This window comes from Protomyctophum parallelum (assembly GCF_964188405.1).
Source record: "Protomyctophum parallelum genome assembly, chromosome: 20".
NCBI classification, from domain to species: domain Eukaryota; kingdom Metazoa; phylum Chordata; class Actinopteri; order Myctophiformes; family Myctophidae; genus Protomyctophum; species Protomyctophum parallelum.
Window position 1 is genome coordinate 43,680,390 of NC_139718.1, and position 23,964 is coordinate 43,704,353.

Below are 23,964 nucleotides of genomic sequence, written 5' to 3' on the forward strand. Positions count from 1 at the left end.
AAATATAAAGTTCTTCCTTCTTTTTAAATATGTTCTTGCACATTGTTATAATGATCATTATATATCCCCCTGCAGTCAGAGTTCATAGTTTTAATGAATGAATGTGATGCATTGTGAGCTGGTATAGATCTGCTATTTTCAAAAGTAATCTTTTCATTAAATTTTTGGATTAGCCGTCCTTAGTTGGGCAAATGCATTCATCTGGGGATCCTTGACATGGGAATGTGCTGTGTGAGGATCACTGGTTTAAACAACATTAGGAGAAAAGCCCAAATAACCACTTTAGAAACAAGAAAAGCAACCACACAGAAAGCAACTTTACAGAAAAATAAGCCGCTTATAATAAACAGACATGGCAACACTCTAGCAGCCTCACAGAGCCGCTCAAGTGTCAAATCAAACAGTGCTTTTTGCGTTTATGAGGTGGTCAGACCCACGTCTAATCGTTATGCGCTGAGTGTCTTTAGGTCAAGGGGCTTAATAGCAAATTGCGCAAAGCGAAAATAATTAACATATGGACACTCCCACAATGCTAAAATATTCAGGAACGCGGTAAGCCATAATGTGTGTGCGTTCAACACGGGCCAGTGCGTTCAACACGGGCCGATATGCCTTTCATAATACGAATGTGCGCAGAGCGAGGCCAATTTATGTATTACCATTGGTAAAACGCACCTTCAAAATCTAGCCCAAAGAATCTCTCAGTCCACTCAGAGGGGTCTTTCAGTCTCTGACAGATGATTTTAATTGTCGACTTTGAGTTGAAAGGGCAGCCCTTGGTGTACTAGCACCAACCATGCATATGATGTACTAGCACCAACCGTGCATATGATATGGGCGATAGCTCCAGAGTGAAAAGACTTGTCTGATAGTAAAAACAGAGGGATGGGTCTGTGTCCGCGGTGATAGCTGATCATCACCGCGACTGACGTAATGGTGTAGTTTTCCAACCCTTTAAAAACTACACCGCGGTGATGACCTATCACCAAAAACTATGTATGAGCCTTTAGAGGCCCCCCTGCAACTAAAGACATTAGGTATAAATTCTCTCATTTGCTATCGATGATGGAAGCAGGAGGAGGTATAGCTGCTGTTTGGTTTCAGGGGACAGTCGCTGAGGTGGGTGGTTGGTTGTAGTTGCACTTATATGTAAGATCTGGTTCTTGTTTATGTATGTTTACTGTGCTTTTATAGTTCATTATTATCTGCTGTAACATTAATTACCCAGTTTGGGACACACTGTGACCCTGACCTACATCCTGTACCTGCATATATATCATCATACTATAATTCAGTCAATGTCTGTGTGTGTGTCTGTCTGTGTGTCACTGTGACTGCCGTAGCTCCTCACTGCCTGCACCAATCAATTCAATTCAATTCAAAGGGCTTTATTGGCATGAGAAAACATACGTTTACATTGCCAAAGCAGAAAGAACAATACAGCAATACAATCAAAACAAAAATGGTTTACATTTGAAGGTCAGAATCTTCAATAGATCAAATTCTATGTACCAAGGTCACTCGATGCTGGTATAGTGCAGGAATATACACAATGATTAGTCTTTAGGGTGGTTGTGTTCCATTTGATATCCTTCTCCTATCACAGCAACTCACAAATCTTGCTGCTGTGTTTGCACACTGTTGTACTTCGCCCAGCAGATATGGGAGTTTTTTGTCATTGGTCATGTTTTCAAAATCTCTGTGTGTGGTTGTCCACCAATCACTCCCACTTTTCACACAGGCATTGACCATAATAATATGGAGGTCTTAACGAAGCCCTTTTTTTTCGATTTGACACATTAACGATTAATAATGAATTTATTAGCGAATTAAAAATGCGAAAACGCACCCGGGCGCAGTACCCCCCGCGGCCACAAGGGGGGGGGGATATCTCACAACGGGTAAAGGGCTAGTATATTGCAATTGAGCAACGCATCTCTTCCTCTTCTCTTTCAGCAGCAGCAGCTAAAGGGATATCCGAGGTGGATGTACCGCCGCCGCCGGCCTCGCAGACCAACGGCGCCCTGGCTAATAAAAAGGCGTCGGCCGCCGCCTCGCTGCCGGAGCTGGAATACAGAGAAAAAGGGAAAGAGAGCCGAGGAGGAGGAGGCGACGCCAAGAAGCAACACAACAACAACGGCAACAGCATCCTGCCGTCGGTGCAGGGGGACTCTAAGCTCCAGGAAATGGAGTACATGGAAAACCATGTGAACAGCAGCAGCAGCAGCAAACAGAGACTGACCTCAGAGCAGCTGGGCAGCATGGAGAACCTGCTGCTGAAGGAGGACAACAACTCCTCCTGCTCCTCCTCCTCCTCCTCGTCCTCCTGCACCTCCTCCAAAAACTACAAGAACGCTAGCGGCGGCGGCGGCAACAACGTGGTGGCCTCCGCCAACGCGGCGCTCAACTCGTCGCCGCGCGGCCACAGCGCCACCAACGGCAGCGTGCCGTCCTCTGCGGCCGCGGTGCCGCCGCAGCAGCAGCAGCCCTCGTCGACCTCGTCGTCGAAGAGCGAGAAGAAGCAGAAGGTGGCGTCGGGGAAGGGGGGGTCGTCGTCGTCGGGGGGCTCTGCCCACGGCAGGGACCCCACGGAGAACTGTATCCCCAACAACCAGCTGGGCAAGCCTGAGGCGCTCGTACGGTGAGAGAGCGCTGTTGAACACGCACGCGCACACGCACACATAGCTGTCTGTCACGATTACACTTTTAACCCATTCTGACCTGAGATGAGATTCTATAAATGTCTTCTAAATCCCGACAGTTTTCCGAAAAAGCCGTGTTTCTATGTCAGTCGTTCTTCGTTTTTTCAAAAATAGCAAGACCTACAAGCTCGTTGAGCGCCACTCGGTGGCGCGCAACGAGCTTGTGGGTCTGCTATTTTTCAATGGCTAAAGCATAACATGATGCTACGAGCTTGTAGATCTGCTATTTTTCAATGGCTAAAGCGTGACATAATGCTAACACCAAAAGGGGTTCCCGCCCAAAATGGGTTAAGTTGACCATTCGTTGTCACACAAATAACTGATTGAAATGTGTTTTTGGCATTGGACATTGGAACATATGAATACAATTCTTATTTCCATTTGGTGTTTTAGCATTCATAATCACAAATTGCACAGGGCAGATATGGCAAAATAACTTTTTAAATGGCGTAAATAGCCGGTCTACAAGCGTATAACACGTGACGTGTTATACCCTTGCCCTGACCAGTTCTACAACACGTGACATGTTATAAGCTTGTAGATAAGCTTTTTCTGATATTTTTGGAAAAACGATTATGCAAAATAATTGGGATTATCTCAAATAATTGTGATTGAGCGATTATGTAATAATTGTGACAAGCCTATGCACGCACGCACTCGCACACTTGCACATACACACACACACACCGGAGACCGATGAGTTACACTGACAACAGGCATCCACGCTCCAGGCCTTTGTTCGTCCCCCAAAAGCTCACAGAACTTCACACACAGAACATGTCAAGACAGACAAGAGCTTCAAGCTTGGCTGTCAGTTCACGCCGGTCATATTCTTCAAGCTATGCTCGAGTGTCAGTTGGCCTACTTGGCTGGAGCCACGGCGTCTGCGTGAAATGTAGTTCTGCGAGATATGTGTGGAGGGAGGCCACCCGTGACGCGGCCTAACGCCTGGTTCGCGTGGTTTGTGTGCCATGTCGAGCACTGAAAACAGCCGACCTACAAGCTCGACCCTCTGTGAGCTTGTAGATCGGCTATGTTAGGCGAACAACCACCAAGTAGAAATTCCTGTAAACTGAAACCATGCATTCAGTGCATGTTTGCAGACGGCCCCGTAAACCATGCATTCAGTGCATGTTGCAGACTGCTCCGTAAACCATGCATTCAGTGCATGTTTGCAGACGGCTCCGTAAACCATGCATTCAGTGCATGTTTGCAGACTGCTCCGTAAACCATGCATTCAGTGCATGTTGCAGACGGCTCCGTAAACCATGCATTCAGTGCATGTTGCAGACGGCCCCGTAAACCATGCATTCAGTGCATGTTTGCAGACGGCCCCGTAAACCATGCATTCAGTGCATTTTTGCAGACGGCCCCGTAAACCACGCATTCAGTGCATGTTTGCAGACGGCCCCGTAAACCATGCATTCAGTGCATGTTGCAGACGGCCCCGTAAACCATGCATTCAGTGCATGTTGCAGACGGCTCCGTAAACCATGCATTCAGTGCATGTTTGCAGACAGCCCCGTAAACCATGCATTCAGTGCATGTTGCAGGCGGCCCCGTAAACCATGCATTCAGTGCATGTTGCAGACGGCTCCGTAAACCATGCATTCAGTGCATGTTGCAGACGGCTCCGTAAACCATGCATTCAGTGCATGTTGCAGACGGCCCCGTAAACCATGCATTCAGTGCATGTTGCAGACGGCCCCGTAAACCATGCATTCAGTGCATGTTGCAGACGGCCCCGTAAACCATGCATTCAGTGCATGTTTGCAGACGGCCCCGTAAACCATGCATTCAGTGCATGTTTGCAGACGGCCCCGTAAACCATGCATTCAGTGCATGTTTGCAGACGGCCCCGTAAACCACGCATTCAGTGCATGTTTGCAGACGGCCCCGTAAACCATGCATTCAGTGCATGTTGTAGGCGGCCCCATTAACCATGCATTCAGTGCATGTTGCAGACGGCCCTGTAAACCATGCAGTCAGTGCATGTTGCAGACGGCCCCGTAAACCACGCATTCAGTGCATGTTTGCAGACGGCTCCGTAAACCATGCATTCAGTGCATGTTTGCAGACGGCCCCGTAAACCATGCATTCAGTGCATGTTGCAGACGGCCCCGTAAACCACGCATTCAGTGCATGTTTGCAGACGGCCCCGTAAACCAAATTGTGTCATAATTGAATTGGGCTGTGGGGTTCTATACGTTTTATTAACACTTGGTTAACACAAGTTATTATTACTCACATTTTATGTGGAGGATTCTTGTTCTTGATGGCATGCTGGGACTCATGCTTGATGCCTGCCTGCCTGCGGCTGTGCTGTGCTGTATAGTGCAGTGGTTCTCAGAGTGGGGTCCGGGGGACCCCTAGAGGTCCTTGAGCGAGTTCCAGGGGGTCCCCACTCCCAGCTGAATGATAGTTAGGAACCAAATGGACCCTTATGGGTCTGTAACTCAGAGAGTTGTACAAATGGAACCATACGGACCCTTATGGGTCTGTAACTCAGAGAGTTGTACAAATGGAACCATACGGACCCTTATGGGTCTGTAACTCAGAGAGTTGTACAAATGGAACCAAATGGACCCTTATGGGTCTGTAACTCAGAGAGTTGTACAAATGGAACCAAATTAACCCTCATGGGTCTGTCACTCGGAGAGTGTACAAATGGAATGGGTCCATTTGGTTCCATTTGTACACTCTCAAGAGGTAAATTTACTTAGATTTTACAATATACATTGGGGTCCCAGAGATAGAAATGCCACTAACCCGTTTTGGGGCGGGAACCCCTTTTGGTGTTTTAAGCATTATGTTATACTTTAGCTATTGAAAAATAGCAGATCTACAAGCTCATGCTATTTTTTTGTGGTGCAACCCCGAAAGGGGGGGGGGTTCCAGACCCACAGGAACGCACCCAGGGTGCCGGCCCGTGTCCGAAACGGTTGAGAAATGACATATTTACCGTGTGGGGGTCCCTCTACTGTACCCTGTACTGTACTGTCTGTCACTGTACTGTACTGGCACACTCAAAATCACCATATATACAGTTAATATGTGCGTGTGTGTGTGTATTAGGTTGTGCACAGGTGGTGAAAAACAACCATGCTGTTTTCGTGCTCAGACGCACCCACCCACCCACACACACAGCTCCGTAAGGGAGTGGTTGCACCACTCAAAAAATCGTGGCCGAAATGTTTGAATATATTCTTTCAGAGTGAACATTTTTAACTCAAATCTTTGCTGCTGGGGGATCCCTGGAACAACATATTTTCAGATGGGGCTCTGTGGGCAATTACATATATTTTTGGGGGTCCTTGACATGAAAAACGTTTGAGAGCGACTGACACAGAAACATGTTTTTTTTTCTTCAGAAAACTGTCAGGATTTAGAAGAAATTTGTAGAATAGTCCTCAGGTCTAAATGTGTTAACAGATCACTGTTTAAAGCTGTTTTTGAGAGGCGCTAGCTAGCCCCTCCTATGTCCAGCTTGGTGTGTTTGTGTGCACCCCATAACGATGATATGATTGGCTGAGCAATGTGTGTGTACTCCTTTTTAGACGGTAACTCGTCTTTACTTCCTGGACCACTTTCTGTTGTTCACGCATTGATCTTCCCTTCCAGCTGAGTTGTGTCAGTAGCTGCTGCCACAGAAGGGATGCTTTGTTGTGGCCGCGTGTTAACAGGCTGTGTGAAAAGGATCAATTTGATCAAGCTGATGATGGACTGAATCTAATTGGCTGACCGTGATGCTTTCTGCACGCTGGTGCTCATAACCTACAACTAACGAGGCTAATTACTTTAGATTTCTTAGCCACTTGAGCCATTATTTTATACTTTGGCTATTCAAAAGTAGCCACTCTACAAGCTTATAACGCTTCACTTCGTGGCGCACCATGAGCTTGTAGATATGCTATTGAGAAATCGTGAAAATGTGTGCTAATCTTTGAATATATATATATATCTTTACGTTTTTAACAGAAACCTTTGCTCCTGGTGGAGATGGGGGGTTGGTCCCGCAAATACATACCATTTTAGGGGTCCTTGACATGAACAAGTTTGAGCATCACTGATATAGAAACGGCCTCAGGTCTTAATGGGTTAAAACAACAACGAGCTCTTTTTGCGTGTCAAAAAGTCACCATTCCTTGAAGTGACTTAAAGTCTTAATAAGATGTTTCAACCAGACACTTGTCTTCTTTTCTCAAATGAACAAGGAGGAGTATTTGGTGTTGAAACAATGCACAACCTCAACTGGGATTAAAAAGTGACCTGTAACACGGGTGCCTGCCTGTTGGCTCAGCCAGTTAGTTCTCTTATGGCCACCCTTAATATCATCTTATTGTGCCTTAGGCCAACTTTGGCTGACTTTTTGAATGACTATAGAATAATGTGCGATATGACCACAATGTCACGAAATATCTCATTTTAAAGCTGCACATCTCTAGTTTACACCGGGAAAAAAAATATGTTCCTAGCATGTTCCTTCGTTTACTTATAAGCACTTTAGTACACCTTGGTTTGACTTATCACTGAAACCAAGGTCTACTAAAAAGCTTATAAGTAAACGATGGAACAAGCTATAATCATAATTATTTTTTCATTGTAAAGTAGTGACTTGGAGCTATAAAATGAGACATTTCGTGACATTGTGGTCATATCTCACATTTTTCGATTGCCATTCAAAAAGTCGCCAAATCTGGCCAATGCTGGCCAATGCCCCATTTCTTAATTCGTCATTTTAATGCAATAAGAGGGATCAGCGATCTAAATACAATACATCACGTTTTACTTTCGATTTCAAAGTAATACCCAGAAGTTCCACTTGATGGCAGTAACGTTCCATTATTCTGATTTTGACAAAAGTGTTAAATCTGGCTAAATCACTTCCTGTCAAACGAGGTAAACAAAGGAAGCTAATTTGACCCCTAGCTTATAGCTTGGCCGTCCGGATTGCTAAACTAACATTAGCTTTGTCATAACTTAGTCAGATTAAGCTTAAAAACGGCCAGGAACATCCCAAAATATCACATTTTTTGCCGCGGATCACATAGAGACGGCGCGCGTGCACGATAGTGCACGATCGCGCGGGTTTCGGCCGGTTTATGGTAGATTACATAAAAATAATTAAAAGAATGTCAAACAATTGCAATATTTTGTTATAAAAAGACGTACTGACAGGGCAGTACGTCTACTACGCAGATAACGTCATTGGCTTGGAGGGATTTGTTGATTTACTACGTCAATTAACATGGCAGTCTATGGGCTTGACGTAGTCTTGGCATTCAGGGGGTTAATTGAATGAATATTTTATTGATTTAATTAATTTGTTATCCAAACGACGAGTGGATATAAGGCACACAGGGAAAAAAAGCCTATAAGACTTGTTTCCGCTGTGGCCCATTACAGATTCAACACTCAAACAACTGCACAAAAACAAAAACAACCAACATAAAGCATAAAGATTCCCCAAATAAATCATAAAAAAAAAAAAAACCCAAACTAAACTGTGATGAAGACCAGCTCAAGTCTGAGTTTGAGGATCTGAGTTCCGTTTTGGCATAATATTTCAAGCAACTAAACCCGTTTTTCTGAAAAAGCTACGTTTCTATGTCAGTCGTTCTTCGATTTTGCAAAAATAGCAGACCTACAAGCTTGTGGTGGCGCGCTATGAGCTTGTAGATCTGCTATTTGACACATCATGAGCTCCTAGATCAACTATTTACAATCTGTTTGTTGCGACACGGTGCAAACTATGTGTCAATCAGGCATGACTGGTTGCACCATGCCGTTCAGAGCATGAATATGAGGGAAGTACTTTATTATTATTATTATTTGTTGACACTTTAACAGGTCAAGCATGCTCTTTAGGTTTAGCGTCTATTTCTATATTTATTTGTGTCATATATTATGCTCTGGTGAGGTGAGAGCAGGAGTGGACCTGGTGAGACGTAGGACGGGCCCGTACAGGAGTCAACCCACAGAGCCTAGTCCCTCCACATGCCAGAATTGTACCTCCCAGTCCCGGCAGAGTAGTTCCGGAGTGGATCCAACAGATTGTGATGGCCCCGGTCTTTCCCTAGTGGGTCCGATCGAGGGTAGCTACTGGGACGTAAGTCGGGACTTGAGCACCCCGGCTGGGTCACCCGAGTGAGGGGTATGATGTTCGCGAGACACGAAACCCCGATGACCTCGGGATACATCACCGAGGATACGTCGCAGGTGCATCCAAGCGATGTATTTTTGTTCTGATACATAAACCTAGACCATTTTTTTACCACCGAGTACTTTTTAATTTAAGTAATTTTCTTGATTTTCCATTAGTTTTTTCATCATCATCGTCATCAAACATTACTGAATTTACCCGAGTAATAATTGAGGCAATGTTGCTGCCTGATTAATACGTGAGCAATGTTTGAAAATGTTGTTTGTGTTGTGTCGCATCGAAATGCAGCTAGGATGTAACTTGGTTACAAAAAGAAGTTGGATTGCCCATCTCAAGAAAGTCTCTGCAAGTTGATTTGCATACTGCGCTGAAATGGATGTAATGGATGGGTATATTTTGGAAAATGGTTCCACCCGTATGTTCTCTTTAAGCGGTGTTTGACTGATATTCTGAACCAGTGTTTCTCAGTGAGGGGTCTATGTGGTCCAGGCCAGGCTTTCCCCCCCAGTGATTCTTCCAAATTCTTGAATAGTTTAACCCATTCTGACCTGAGATCAGATTCATACGAGGTTTCCGCCGGACACACACTGGTCTGATGAACCCATTCTGACCTGAGATCAGATTCTAAAAATGTCAGTCGTTCTTCGATTCTTTTCAAAAATAGCAGACCTACAAGCTCGTATCGCGCCACTCGGTGGCGCGATATGAGCTTGTAGATCTGCTATTTTTAAATAGCTAAAGCATAACATGATGCTGACACCAAAATGGGTGCCCGGTCAGAATGGGTTAAACATTTCATACTTTGGCTTGGAAGGACTTGGGAGTAATAATGTTGACATTTTCAAACTCTTATGGGGGTCTCTCCCTGGCCCAACACCCCTTTCAAATGGGGAACCGCAGCCAAATGCATGTACATTTTGACATGAAAAGGTGCATCACATCCTTGTGTGTGTGTGTGTGTGTGTGTGTGTGTGTGTGTGTGTCTCCAGGCTGGAGCAGGACGTGAAGAAGCTGAAGGCGGACCTGCAGGCCAGCCGGCAGGTGGAGCAGGATCTGCGCAGTCAGATGGGCTCGCTGGGCAGCGCCGAGCGCTCCGTCCGCTCCGAGCTGGGACAGCTGCGCCAGGAGAACGAGCTCCTACAGAACAAGTGAGTGCTGGTGGTGGTGTCTGCATTAAGCCGGTATCGACCGGTACGGTCGGTCGCCCCTAAAACCATCTCGCCCCTCGGTTTGTCCGCCGACCTCACGCCGACCGCTCGGTCCAACGGTTCTTATGTTCTTTATTTTGTTTTACAGAGAGTATAAGGTTAGAAATAAGTTTAGGGTTAGGCATAGTTTTACTGGGGATAAGTTTAGGTAAAGGGTTAGGTTTAAGGCATAGTTTTACTGAGGTTACGGTTAGGAATAAGGTTAGGTTGAACTCGTTTAAGCATTATTTACTTAGGTTACTTTAGGAATACCAAGCCGCGCAGTTCCGCTGTACGCCCGGGGCGAGTTGGTAAAGGGGCGAGTCGTTTGGTATTCTGCAAGCCAACTCTGTAACACAGATATTCGTATCGGCCAAACCCGTTATCCGTAACGACAATTATACAGCCGATACGTCCCGATTTCTTTAATACAAATGTCAACCTAGTCTCCCTATTTTTGGCATGTCATAGGCGAACATTTTCATAGGCGAACATAGTACAGCTATGAGCTCAACACGTAGAACTTGTAGAAGTTCAAAGTTTAGTTTTTCTTTTGCCTATACTGCCCAAAATAGGGCGCCAGATTGAAGGTAGTTAGAATTTTGTTTACTGAAAGGCAATGGATTCTATGAAATATATTGAATTTGAGAGAAAAGTCAGTAATCACAGTACAACTTTTCCTCAGTTCTGAGACCGACGATTGTTTCTGTAACCGTCCTAGCTTTGTGTTGACCAGATCCTTGGACTAATGGAAGACCGTACTGTACTGTACTGTATTGGATACTACTATAAATAAGCTTGGCGTGCCATTTAAGACTTGGTTACTTCCTGTTTGTTCATTTTGTAGCAAAACTGGGAACTTCTTGCTGTGTGTGTTCCTATCCGACTGGCGAGGAGGGAATCGTCCTCAGATTCGGGTTCTTGGAAACGCCCTACAGCCACTGCGTTAGTTTGACTGAGGTTAGGTTTAGGTATAGTTTTACTGAGGTTAAGGTTAGGGTTAGGTTTAGGTATAGTTTACTGAGGTTAGGTTTAGGTATAGTTTTACTGAGGTTAAGGTTAGGGTTAGGTTTAGGTATAGTTTTACTGAGGTTAAGGTTAGGTTTAGGTATAGTTTTACTGAGGTTAAGGTTAGGGTTAGGGTTAGGTTTAGGTATAGTTTTACTGAGGTTAAGGTTAGGTTTAGGTATAGTTTTACTGAGGTTAAGGTTAGGGTTAGGTTTAGGTATAGTTTACTGAGGTTAGGTTTAGGTATAGTTTTACTGAGGTTAAGGTTAGGTTTAGGTATAGTTTTACTGAGGTTAAGGTTAGGGTTAGGTTTAGGTATAGTTTACTGAGGTTAGGTTTAGGTATCGTTTTACTGGGGTTAAGGTTAGGGTTGGGTATACGGTAGTTTTACTGAGGTTAACGTTAGGGTTAGGGTTAGGTTTAGGTATAGTTTTACTGAGGTTAAGGTTAGGGTTAGGTTTAGGTATAATTTTACTGAGGTTAGGGTTAGGTTTCGGTGTAGGCTGTCAATCACAGCGACTGGCTAGTCACAGCACACGCTACGGCACTCTGTATTCAACCTGAGGATGGAACCATGCTCGCATCCGACTGTGATAGGCACAGTCGGATCTCATTTCACTAACAAGTGTGTGTGTGTGTGTGTGTGTGTGTGTGTGTGTGGGGGTGTGTGTGTGTGTGTGTGTGTGTGTGTGTGTGTGTGTGTGTGCGTGTGCGTGCGTGCAGGCTCCACAATGCCGTGCAGGCCAAGCAGAAAGACAAGCAGGCGGTAGGCCAGCTGGAGAAGAGGCTGAAGGCCGAGCAGGATGCGCGCGCCAGCGCCGAGAAGCAGCTCGCAGACGAGAAGAAACGCAAGAAGCTGGAGGAGGCCACGGCGGCCAGGGCTGTGGCACTGGCTGCAGCGTCCAGGTACAGTACACACTACACACATCAAAGTACTTTACACCAGGGCTGTGGCATCCAGGTACACTACACACATCAAAGTACTTTACACCAGGGCTGTGGCATCCAGGTACACTACACACATCAAAGTACTTTACACCAGGGCTGTGGCATCCAGGTACACTACACACATCAAAGTACTTTACACCAGGGCTGTGGCATCCAGGTACACTACACACATCAAAGTACTTTACACCAGGGCTGTGGCATCCAGGTACACTACACACATCAAAGTACTTTACACCAGGGCTGTGGCATCCAGGTACACTACACACATCAAAGTACTTTACACCAGGGCTGTGGCATCCAGGTACACTACACACTACACACATCAAAGTACTTTACACCAGGGCTGTGGCATCCAGGTACACTACACACTACACACATCAAAGTACTTTACACCAGGGCTGTGGCATCCAGGTACACTACACACTACACACATCAAAGTACTTTACACCAGGGCTGTGGCACTGGCTGCAGCGTCCAGGTACACTACACACTACACACATCAAAGTACTTTACACCAGGGCTGTGGCATCCAGGTACACTACACACTACACACATCAAAGTACTTTACACCAGGGCTGTGGCATCCAGGTACACTACACACATCAAAGTACTTTACACCAGGGCTGTGGCATCCAGGTACACTACACACATCAAAGTACTTTACACCAGGGCTGTGGCACTGGCTGCAGCGTCCAGGTACAGTACACACTAGGGCATTAACCAAATGTAATTTTTGATAGTCGACTCGACTACCATCAAAATTGATTTATAGTCGATTAGTCGGCGGTAAAATATGATATTTGTTCCATCCAATCAAGCATTAAAACATCGTGTTCTGAAACAGCCAGCGAGTGAAGCAAAACAGAGCCTGTGAATGCAGGCCGAGTGGAATAGTACTAAGAGAGTGGCGACACACTTTGATCTCACCGCAAAGCGGGTACCTATGGGCTATAGTTCCAAACATTGGAACTATCCCATTGAGATAGAATGAGCACTTCCGCATTCCATTGTTACAGTGGGAGTCAACGCGAGTGTCGCCACTCTCTTATTATATTACGCTGAATGCCGCTCTGATTGGCCGAAGTTAGCTCAGCTGTTTCAAGTCAAAGTTGCAAGTCCTCAATGACTCACGGATGGACGCGTTGTGAGCTTGTAGATCTGCTATTTTTGATGCGCAAGACCGTTCTACCGAGCAGCATAGCATGTTACGTTGTTCACAATGTTTGGAGAGTGGAGACTGAAGCGGGGAGGAGGAGGAGGAATGAACCATGCGATGTTTTTCATACAACCCTAAATGTTCAACAACAACTTACAACCACAGTTCCTTTGGTTTTTAGAAGGAGCTACAAGCTAGGAGGAGGTTATGATTACATACTAGGTTTGCTAGCTAGCAGGCTGCCAGGCTATGAAGATGATCAACTACTTAACTTCATCGCGACTATTATAACTATGATCGTGCGGCATAGTGGTTTGTTTATTGGTGGATAAGCATGAAGAAACATGAAATCACGGCAAGAGCTACCGTAGTTTGACTGTCACCAAACTGGATAATATTGGGCAGAGTGAGGAGGAACTCCTGCTATACTTTACTGTACCGGACGACACAACGACACGTCTCCAATCTAACCTGTTGAACAAACTACAGTAATAAACTCACCAATAGTAAAAAGTATTTACACACTGTAGTTGTCCCCATTGAGCGTATGAGCCTATGAGGCATATCACATTATGCTTTTCCCAAAGAAAAACTGTCTTGAATGCTGCTAGTGCCACCGCCGATCCGCCGCCCACACGAGTGAGGGTGACGGCAAAACCCACGTACAGTAGGCTTGTATATGATATGAAAACAATCAGCCAGGAATGGATTAGTACTGAAGTTGGCAAACTACCAACAAAACAACCGAGCTCACAGCTGCATGCCTGCATGTCTGCTGTAGAAAAGCAAAAAAAAAAGAAAATCATAAAAAGTATTTAAAAAAATATTAGTCGACTATTCGATTATTATGTTAATGCCCTAGTACACACTACACACATAAAGTACTTTACACCAGGGCTGTGGCATCCAGGTACACTAGTACACACATAAAAGTACTTTACACCAGGGTTGTAGCATCCAGGTACACACTACAGTACACACATAAAGTACTTGAGACCAGGGCTGTAAGCACTGGCTGCACCATCCATGTACACACTACACACAAGGAAGTACTTTAGACCAGTGGTGCCTAAACCTTTTCATGTCAAGGACCCTCAAATTGAATTTCTTTAGCCTGCGGACCTCCATAAGAGAAGATTTGTATTACCTCACAGTTCCTATCCTGCTGCTCTACCGTAGCCTGGCGCACTCTACTGGCCACTCTACCCCTGCCCCAGTACACCAAGTGTCTTCACCAAAAACAGCAGATCATAGCAGCACCTTGTGGCGCGTTGTGAGCATGTAGATTGGCTATTTTTGCCAAATGTTTCCCCCCAGAATAGGAATTAAAGTCTGTCGTCCCATTGGAAACAAATATTCTCCCCAGTTTTTCTTGTGACATAACTGTATCTTTGGGTGAATGATTTACGTATTTACGTACCATCCGTTAATATGACAAATGGCCCTGTAAAGTAACAATGTGATTTGGGGGTGCCTTGGGTGAAACGGTCATTTACAGGGGTGACCTTGAGCCACAGATTGAAAACCACCGCTTCAGACAATTTGTGACTTATTTGAAACATTTTAGTTACTTGTGATGCTGGCTGAGAAAACCCAGTTCCTTCTGTCTGCCTTTGCTGAATAATGGTTTCACTGTCTGATCCCTACAGTGGCCATAATTCACTGTAAGAGCTTCGGTCTCCAGAAGTTACCAAAGGCCACAATACTCCCACTCGAGTAGAACTGAAGAAATGTGTTCAATTTAGTGTAGACTAATATACGGTAAGTAGGAAGATTCAAGCCAGTCAGTCAAGATAACTGCTAATTAATTTAACAAACGGTCTCGACTCTCAAAGCCTTTTAAAGTGCACGGGGAAGCCACACCGTTAAGCCTTAGTTTATGCTCCGTAGATGGCTTGTAGATGGCTGTCCTCTTTGGCACGCAACTCACTTCCCGCGGTGGAGTATAAATTAAGCATTATAATGTGTCTCGTTTTGTTTGTCCTCAGAGGGGAATGCACAGAAACGCTGAGGAGGAGGATCTCCGAGTTAGAGACGGAGTGTAAGAAACTCACAATGGACATCAAGCTCAAAGAAGACCAGATCCGAGAACTGGAAATGAAAGTGCAGGTGAAGTCCTTCTCGCTGGTGGAGAATTACGTGCAGTCTGTTCACCGACGTGACTGTAGTTTGTTTCAGAGGTCATTCTTTAGCAAAAACAATAATTTTGTGACTTGTATGTTCATTCTAGGCAGGCGCAACTTTGTTGCACGTAGATGTATTGCTAGTAAAAAAAAAAAAACAAGGATTATAAGGTCAACATAAAAAACAAAATAAACATGACAACAAATGGCAATTTCAAAATTCTTTCACGTGCAAATAGTATTCCACTCCCGAAATTCGTTCTGACGGCCTTACTCTGACTACTACCGCCTCACTATATTTAAAATGGGGCTAGCTGCAGGAACGAGGGAGTCCTCGTACCGATCTAAAATGAAACTAATCTGAAACTAATTTAGGAAAGCCTTGTCCTCACAAGAGACCGCTTGTGTCTTCTACCATCTGATCTACCTGTAGATGGATGTTAGCCAGTGCCACTGCTCTGCTGGACATCTGTCATCTAACTGTCCAACCGTCCGTCTGTCTGTCTTGTCTTGTCTTGTCTGTCCAGGAGCTCCATAAATATAAAGAGAACGAGAAGGACACAGAGGTGCTGATGTCAGCGCTGTCAGCCATGCAGGATAAAACGCAGCACCTGGAGAACAGCCTGAGTGCAGAGACCAGGATCAAACTGGACCTCTTCTCAGCGCTGGGCGACGCCAAGAGGCAGCTGGAGATCGCACAAGGTGAGCGACGCGTCGCGTCCCGGCCACCCATTACTGCTAGGCGCCGCAAGCGCACGCTATAACTTGCAAGGAAGCTTCCTTGTTTGGTAGCGCGCCACTCGGTGGCGCGCTATGAGCTTGTAGATCTGCTATTTTTCAATAGCTAAAGCACGACATGATGCTAACACCAAAATGGGTTAAGAATGTCTCCTAAAACTAGGTCAAGTGGTCCCTTGGCCGTGATGTCCCATAAGACCGCGGGCGTATAAGAATGTGATCCTTACAGCACAGCCAGTTATTTTAATGGTTCATTCATTTTTAACTTCCTCTGCATGAATACAATTGCATTGAGTAGACAGCTTGTGCTCCCCAGTCCCAATCTAATCTTTACAGTCTGTCTAGATTGCTGCACAGTGCACACTTCTGCACAGTGCACACTTATATATATATATATACAGTGCACACACGCATCTAGTCAAATACAAAGAAAGGCTCCAGAATGTCACCCATAGTACCAATTCCAGTCCAGGCCCCTTTCTGTTCGGCACCCTCCCTCCTTTACAGAGCAGAATCTCACCATAGGCTAATTGGCTGACCCTGCTGGCTTGTAAGGGCCTTACAGGACACCAGGGGGTGTTTTTTTAGCTGCAATTATTTCGCCAGGAAATAATTTTGTTCCACGAGCACATCCACGCTGAAGATGAATATCACGTAGGTGATAACGTGATTCATGCGAAATACTCGCTTTTCTCGTGTCGTTTAGTCGTCACGCTTCGTGGCGTGTAAAGACCTTTTGAAACGGTCCACTCAGCAATTCTGCAGCCACTATAGTCTGTCTCTAAACAAAAGTCCAAAGCACTTACAAAGAAGCTTCTACAGTATATGACTCCTTTACTTTTACAGCTGCGGCCGTACAAGTTGATATTCGTACAAGTTGATGATCATAAGAACACACAGAACTATGCCCATTAAACCCATTAAACCCTGGCTAATATAGGTGCCCCAGGGCTATATACTTTTTTTGACCAGCTCAACAAGATCTACTACGCACCCAAAATAAATATTATTCCATTGCTGATTGTTGGTAGATCGCGATAATACCTTTTGTGCACCTCTTATCTACAGTATCTACGGATGTTTTCGGCAAATGTTAACCTATCATGATGACTCATGATGGCCCCGAAAAAGGACGCTCGTGTTAGTGTCGTTTAAGGGCCTTAGTGATGATGAGATGTATACTTTCTGCCGTCTCTTGTCTTCTGCCGGCGCAGACGTTATAGCTGCTGTTATCGTATGACCCGATGTAAGCCCTGTCTCCTCATCCATGAAGTCAGCAGTGAACGTACGTCATACAGCTGGATTACTGGCTCTGACAATAATTCCCCCAGTTCCTTTAACCCATCAAGGCCTCTCAGACCAATTCTACAAATGTCTCCTGGATCCTAACAGTTGCCGAAATGATATGCATTTGCCTGCCGAGCCCCATCTGAAAATGCCTTTTTTTTTGCTTTACAAAAAAATTATGTATTCAAAGATTCACACACGGTTATTCAGATCTACAAGCTCAATGAGCTTGTAGATCTGCTATAAGATAACAGTCCCTGCACACTGTGCTGCGTTTTTTGGATTTTTAGCAGCGTTTCTTCGCCGGTTTTCCGAAAAACGTTCCACGGACCCCCCAGAAGCAAATATTTTAGTTAGAAATGTTCGCTCTGAAATATATATTCAATGATTTGCGCCACATTTTAACGATTTTTCAAAAATAGCAGATCTACAAGCTCGTAGCGCCACCAATTTGTATTGGTGCAGAGTTGTAATTTGTATTGGTGCAGAGTTGTAATTTGTATTGGTGCAGAGTTGTGTGCTCCCCCCCCCCCCCCCCAGTTCTCTAAATGCTAATCTTCTCCAGTGATTCAGCATTATGGCAAGAGCTCCTTTCTGTGGTTGATCGCTGCCTGCTGCCCCATTTAAACGACATCAATTTCACACAATTCCATATTCTATTAGTGTTGTAAATGACGTGTGTGTGTGTGTGTGTGTGTGTGTGTGTGTGTGTGTGTGTGTGTGTGTGTGTGTGTGTGTGTGTGTGTGTGTGTGTGTGTGTGTGTGTGTGTGTGTGTGTGTGTGTGTGTGTGTGTGTGTGTGTGTGTGTGAACTGCACACGGAAGTTAACCAGTTAATTTCCCTGCCAAGGACGACTTTAATTCATGAAGTGCATGAATTTTGTCGTTGCTCACGACGTGTTGCATCGTGCCATGTTGTGAGCTTGTCGATGGGCCAAATTTGACTGAGGGACTGCCATTGGATTTTTTTGAATTTTTGTTTTTTCATGTCATATGAAAGCAGGGAATCATAGCTTCAAATTGACATATTGGTTGTTCAGTTTGACCCACCAGTTTTGGAGATATGGCTTTTAGAGTGATGTCTTGCAGAAAACAGCGAGTTGAGAAAACAGGCTTGAAAGGTAGACCAAGGAGCTCAACTGGATTTTTATTGTTGGTTTTTGTTTGTTTTTCTTTCTTAAAGAACACTCTACATTTATAATTTAGCAACTTAGAAATATCGTCAAAGTGAAGAGTTTTGGGAACCATTGTTCTAGTCTTGAGTAATAGAACATTCTCAGCTCACACATTTGATCTCGATGTGAGACTCATCTGCTGTGTGTGTGTGTGTGTGTGTGTGTGTGTGTGGTCCGCTCCGCAGGTCAAATCCTGCAGAAGGACCAGGAGATCAAAGACCTGAAGCAGAAGATAGCCGAGGTGATGGCCGTCATGCCCAGCATCTCCTACACGGCCGACAGCAGCAACATGAGCCCCGTGACGCCCCACTACTCCTCCAAGTTCATGGACACCAGTCCCTCTGGCCTGGACCCCAACGCTTCCGTCTACCAGCCCCTCAAAAAGTGAACCCGCCACCGCCGGACCCCCTCCAGCCATCCTCCAATCAAACGGTCTTTTCCGCAGTACCACCTGCCCTCCCATCCTCCCTCCCTCCCACCCGACCGACCGACCGACCCGCCACCTCCCAAGATCCGCTCTCGGCAAGGTCTGCGGCGGCCGAGAAGGTGGTTTTGTTTTCATTTTTTTCCCCCTCCTCCTCCTCCTCCTCCTCTTCACCAGGTCAGAAGGATGTCGTTATCGTGTGACTGTATTTGTTGTAGTTAAAACAAAAGACAAAAAAAATTAAAATACTTTTTAAGGGACATTTACGTCAACTAGGGACCGTCGCCCCTCCCTTCGGTTTTATTTTTTATTTCTTTCTTCTCTTCTCGTAAGTGTCTAGTGAAACCTCACAGAATCGGGCCTTTATCTTCATCTAAAGAGCGTTACTGCTCCCCCCCCCCCCCCCCCCCGCCCACACACACAACCACCACACCCACCAGCACTTAACCAACCACCTGCTCTCGATGGCCTCGGGATGAATGGCGAGCTTACTTTCTTAGGTTTGGTTTCTTCTCATCAAGTTGGAACACGGAGTTCTGATTTAACTGCGAATGCGTCCCTCCTATTCTCTCCATACATCGGACGATCTGACAGATATAATATATACCCCCCACCCCCAATCCCGGCACCTCAAGGTAGGACGTTAACATGTGTACAATCAGAGGAATGTAGTGCATACGTTGGCACAGACTCTCGTCCTGATTCAAGTTTTATTAGATTTCTTTTTTAATAGTCCAAAATCAGAGACCAAATTGCATCCTGCTCCTGGTCAATGGTTCGTTCTGCCTTTTTGGAAAGGGATTTTTTTTGTTGTTGCTATCTTCAGTGTTCAGTTTCGCAGTTAACACCGCGATGTAAATAGAGCAGTTGGTTTTAAGTTAAATTAGCCCAGAGTTTGAGTGAGCAAATCCCAGTCGGCTCTGCCAGTTCGCCATTATAAGGCGATTCGGTTTTCCCGGTCCGTACTTCCCCTCAATGACGTCCAAAAATAGTTTTAAAGTTGTGCAAAGATGTCACTTAGACGAATTAGTGTCTAATAATAATGCCTTCTCAAAGTTCTGCATAGTTTTCACTCATTGTCATGATCACAGTGCCTTGAGACAGGACTTTAATTAAGAGGATTAATGAAGACCATACGACCCAGCCTGATCTCAGCCCTTCTCTCTGCTGAATGTCAAGCATTTGGCCAAGCTGGAAAGGAACCATTTGGCAACGACCATTGAGAAGGTTATCTAATGTCTGTATGACATTATGCCAGCTAATTGACTCTGGGCGCAGTTCAGTGCCCAGGGGCAACTTCATTCTTCTTACCACCAATGACTGAGTTTAAAGAGATGTTTTTTTTAACCCATTTACACCTGAGGCCGATTAAAAAAAGAAATCCTGACAGTTTTCTATATCAGTGGTTCTCAAACTATTTCATGTCAAGGACCCCAGAAATTGGCTGCCGGCCCCAGTCTGAAAATATGTTTTTCCAGTGACCCCCAGAAGCAAAGATTTTAGTTAAAAACGTTAACGCTAAAAACTCTGAAAGAAGATATAGTCAAAGATGTGCGCCACATTTTCACGATTTTTCCAAAATAGCAGATCTACAAGCTTCACTCGGTGCCGCGCTATGAGCTTGTAGATCGGCCCAGAATGGGTTTTAACCCGAGTCCAATAGTTCTAATGTGAGGAGGAGGATGTAAGAATGTGTTAAGAGAGAGCATTGAGAAATCTCCATTACCTAGTGAATAAATGCAGAGGACGTGTGCGTTGTCAACTCAATACCCCAACAGCAGCTAAAGGGGACATATATATATAAAGTACTATTATTTACCACATTGTTGATTTCATGCAGCGCAAGAATGTAGTTGTCGCCAACGAGGGGAAAACAAAGCTCCAGGCTGTCGAGACGAGAGCTAGCGCTGATGGAATTCACTTTGACAATCCCTGAAGTAACTTTATTTTCTTTTCATATATATATATAAATATATATATATATATATATATATATATATTCTCACGTGTCCTCCCCACAATATAATGATAGGATTCAGGCTAAAAATGGGCATAGTTGTCAAGGGTGGTCTTCAGGGGTCCCCCCCCCCCCCCCCCCCCCCCCGCCAAATTAGCTAATATCACATCAAAGTCAGTTTCATCTTTTTAAACCTTTTTATATATCGGTTATTTTCCAAAATGTGCGGATCCGAAAAAAATACTATACTTTGTGGGTCCTTGATATGACAACGTTTGAGAACAGCAGTGTCCTTTCCAGCTTGTGTGTCACACACTGACTGCCCAGTAGGTGGCAGTACGTTAATGGGTGGTCTACTCACTGCACACAGGCGTGTGAGTGAATCTCTCTGCATGGTTGTTGTCGTCGTTGTCGTCGTCGTCCCCCCCACCCCCCCTGCAGCCCTCAGAAGAACACGATCTCACAACCTTCTCTGGTCAGCTATTAGCTCCATGTTTATTTCTTAAATTATCATTTAAAATTGCATTGTAGAAAGAAAAGAAAAACGTTTTGAAAGAGGGGAAACAAAACTGTAAAGTTGGGACTTTTGAGTTTGCAATGTATACAAGAAGAAACGAGGCTTTGGAAATGCCAAAAAAAAAAAAAACAGAAATTTTGTTCCACTCAATTCCCGCAATTTAAATGATTCTATTTATTTTTACGAAGATTTAACTCCAGTCCATGTGCCAAGAATAGAATGGTTATTTTTTTATATAATGGTAATAATTATGTGCTCTCTGAGAATGTACAGCAGATACATTGGACGCAGATGTCCTTGAATATCACTTAAAGCGACAATCCGTAACCTTCATGTGCTCGCCGTGGATTCGAACCCGGGGAGCACTGCATGAGTGCTGAAATGTCTTTCGCTGAGAGAGCCTGTTTGGGGCTTGACAGACAGAGATAAAAACTAGACTAGAGATCCGGTACAACTAAATGACGAGTCATCTTGTGTTTGGGTGCGCTCTGAAAATAGCAGATCTACAAGCTCACAACGCGTTGTAAGCTTGTAGATCGGCCATTTTCAGCATGCAACCAAACGTAAAATCTTTTATTCGAAAGGCCAATGCTTCACAGCAGTTGGGTTATATATTGTACTAACATCATCCAGATTGGCAAAACCATGCAAAAAAGAAAAGTCTATTCACAAAATAAAAGTTATGGATTGCAGTTTTAATTGAAGTGCGTATGAAGCAGGTAGAGAAATTGGGTCACCTGTTTGTATAGTAGACAATTTACTTAGCTGAAAGTTAAGGGACGATAGTAAATTATTTTGTGAATGTTACAGTATTTTGCATCCGTTCTGGGAAATGGGTGTTCAAAAAGCAGTCAATCCTTCCGTTTATATACGCCTCTTTCTGGTATTATTGTATTTTTTCCCCGCAGGGCTAGAGTCTGACGCGGTTCATCTTGAAATGGTCATTTTGTTTTCCGTGCTCGTGCGGTTTTCACCTACTGTATGTGGAGAAGCTTATTTTTTTTTCTTTTTCCCTTTGCGCAGATCGCTATGTCATTGGCTCTTGAAAATGTTGTGACAGTTACAATTTTAGTCGGTTGGTTTTGGTCAGCTGATGTTGAAAGTATAGAAAGGTGTTTTCGTTTGGGTTTTTTCGTTTTCTTTACAGTTTTCTATGCCCATGGTCACTGCTGTCTCCCCCGTCTCCTCCCCAGGTCTGACCTCCGCTGTGCGCTCTCTCTGTCTCCCCCCTCCCCAGGTCTGACCTCCGCTGCGCTCTCTCTCTCTCTCTCTCGCTCTCTGTGAGGTTTACGAGGAATAAAACTTTTTGTTTTCTTGCAAATGTTCCTAGTCTGGTGTCTCTGCTTAATTAATTGACGGCATTTTAATGGGAGGTGTATGTGACTTGTCATATCCTGACCTCCACTAGGGGCTTAATCTAACCATAAGAAAGAAATAGATTGTGTGTAGAACATTTCATGCAAATTTCTTTATACCAGGCTAGTGATCATCATCATCTTACAATAAATGCAGCTACATACTAATTCCTACACAGGTTGTGTTTATAACCACGCCCCCCGGGCAAGTTAAGTCTGAGGTCAAGGTTAGGTTTTTCTTGAGGTTAGGTTTAGGTATATGCTGTCAATCACAGCGACTGGCCAATCACAGCGCGTCGACTGCACAACCCGCGTAAATGGTGCATTTTTTTTTAATATAGCGCCTTTATCCAAAGCGCTTTACAGAGATTGTGCATTACATTCACGCATTCACACACGCATTCATACGCCGATGGCAGCGGAAACCATGCAAGGCACCAACTAGCACATCGGGAGCAATTAGGGGTTCAGTGTCTTGCTCAAGGACACTTCGACAGTAACTCTGGGGGAGCCCGGGTTCGAACTGGCAACCTTACGGTTGCCATCCAGGCACTCTACCCCTGAGCCACCGCCGCCAGGCTTTGGTTTGTCGCATAAATGCAGGGAATCTCTGTACTCTGTATGTACGTATGTAACTCCATGAATCTTGAGAAGCAATGTTTCACTCAGCTCATCCTCTGGATGAGTCTTCATGTGTGTTTTCAGAGCAGCATTTTGGTTGAAGTTGCGCAAAAGGTCTTTCCCCTGTAGGAGTCCTCATGTGTGCCTTCATATTTCCATTCTTACTGAATCTTTGTTTACAGACTTTGCATGCAAAGGGTTTTTCCCCTGTATGACTCCTCATGTGTTTCTTCAGACTTCCATTGTGACTGAATCTTTTTTTACAGACTTCGCATGCAAAGGGTTTTCCCCCTGTATGAGTCCTCAGGTGCGTCTTCAGAGTTGCATTTAAACTGAATCTTTGTTTACAGACTTTGCAAGCAAAGGCCTTTTCCCCTGTATGAGTCCTCATGTGTGTGTTCAGACTTCCATTTTGACTGAATCTTTGTTTACAGACTGTACAAGCAAAGGGGTTTTCCCCTGTATGACTCCTCATGTGTTTCTTCAGACTTGTCACTTCCATTGTGACTGAATATTTGTTTACAGACTTTGCAAGCAAAGGGTTTTTCCCCTGTATGAGTCCTCATGTGTGTGTTCAGACTTGCATTTAGACTGAATTTTAATT

At 44.6% G+C, this 23,964-nt stretch overlaps 1 protein-coding gene across 2 annotated transcripts in view; it reads left to right on the top strand.

The window, feature by feature from the left end:
* The window catches only part of maco1b (macoilin 1b), a 35,308-nt gene extending 15,017 nt beyond the window's left edge, over nt 1-20,291 (top strand). The window contains exons 6-11 of one of the 2 annotated variants that reach the window (XM_083792691.1): nt 1,957-2,641; nt 9,855-10,013; nt 11,784-11,966; nt 15,153-15,273; nt 15,815-15,989; nt 18,672-20,291. In XM_083792691.1, the coding sequence (XP_083648817.1) occupies nt 1,957-2,641; nt 9,855-10,013; nt 11,784-11,966; nt 15,153-15,273; nt 15,815-15,989; nt 18,672-18,874 (1,526 nt within the window). In that variant the 3' untranslated portion in view covers nt 18,875-20,291. The remainder of the gene's footprint in view (nt 1-1,956; nt 2,642-9,854; nt 10,014-11,783; nt 11,967-15,152; nt 15,274-15,814; nt 15,990-18,671) is intronic. The other variant, XM_083792692.1, reaches the window with a different exon arrangement.
* The last annotated feature ends 3,673 nt before the right edge of the window (nt 20,292-23,964 follow it).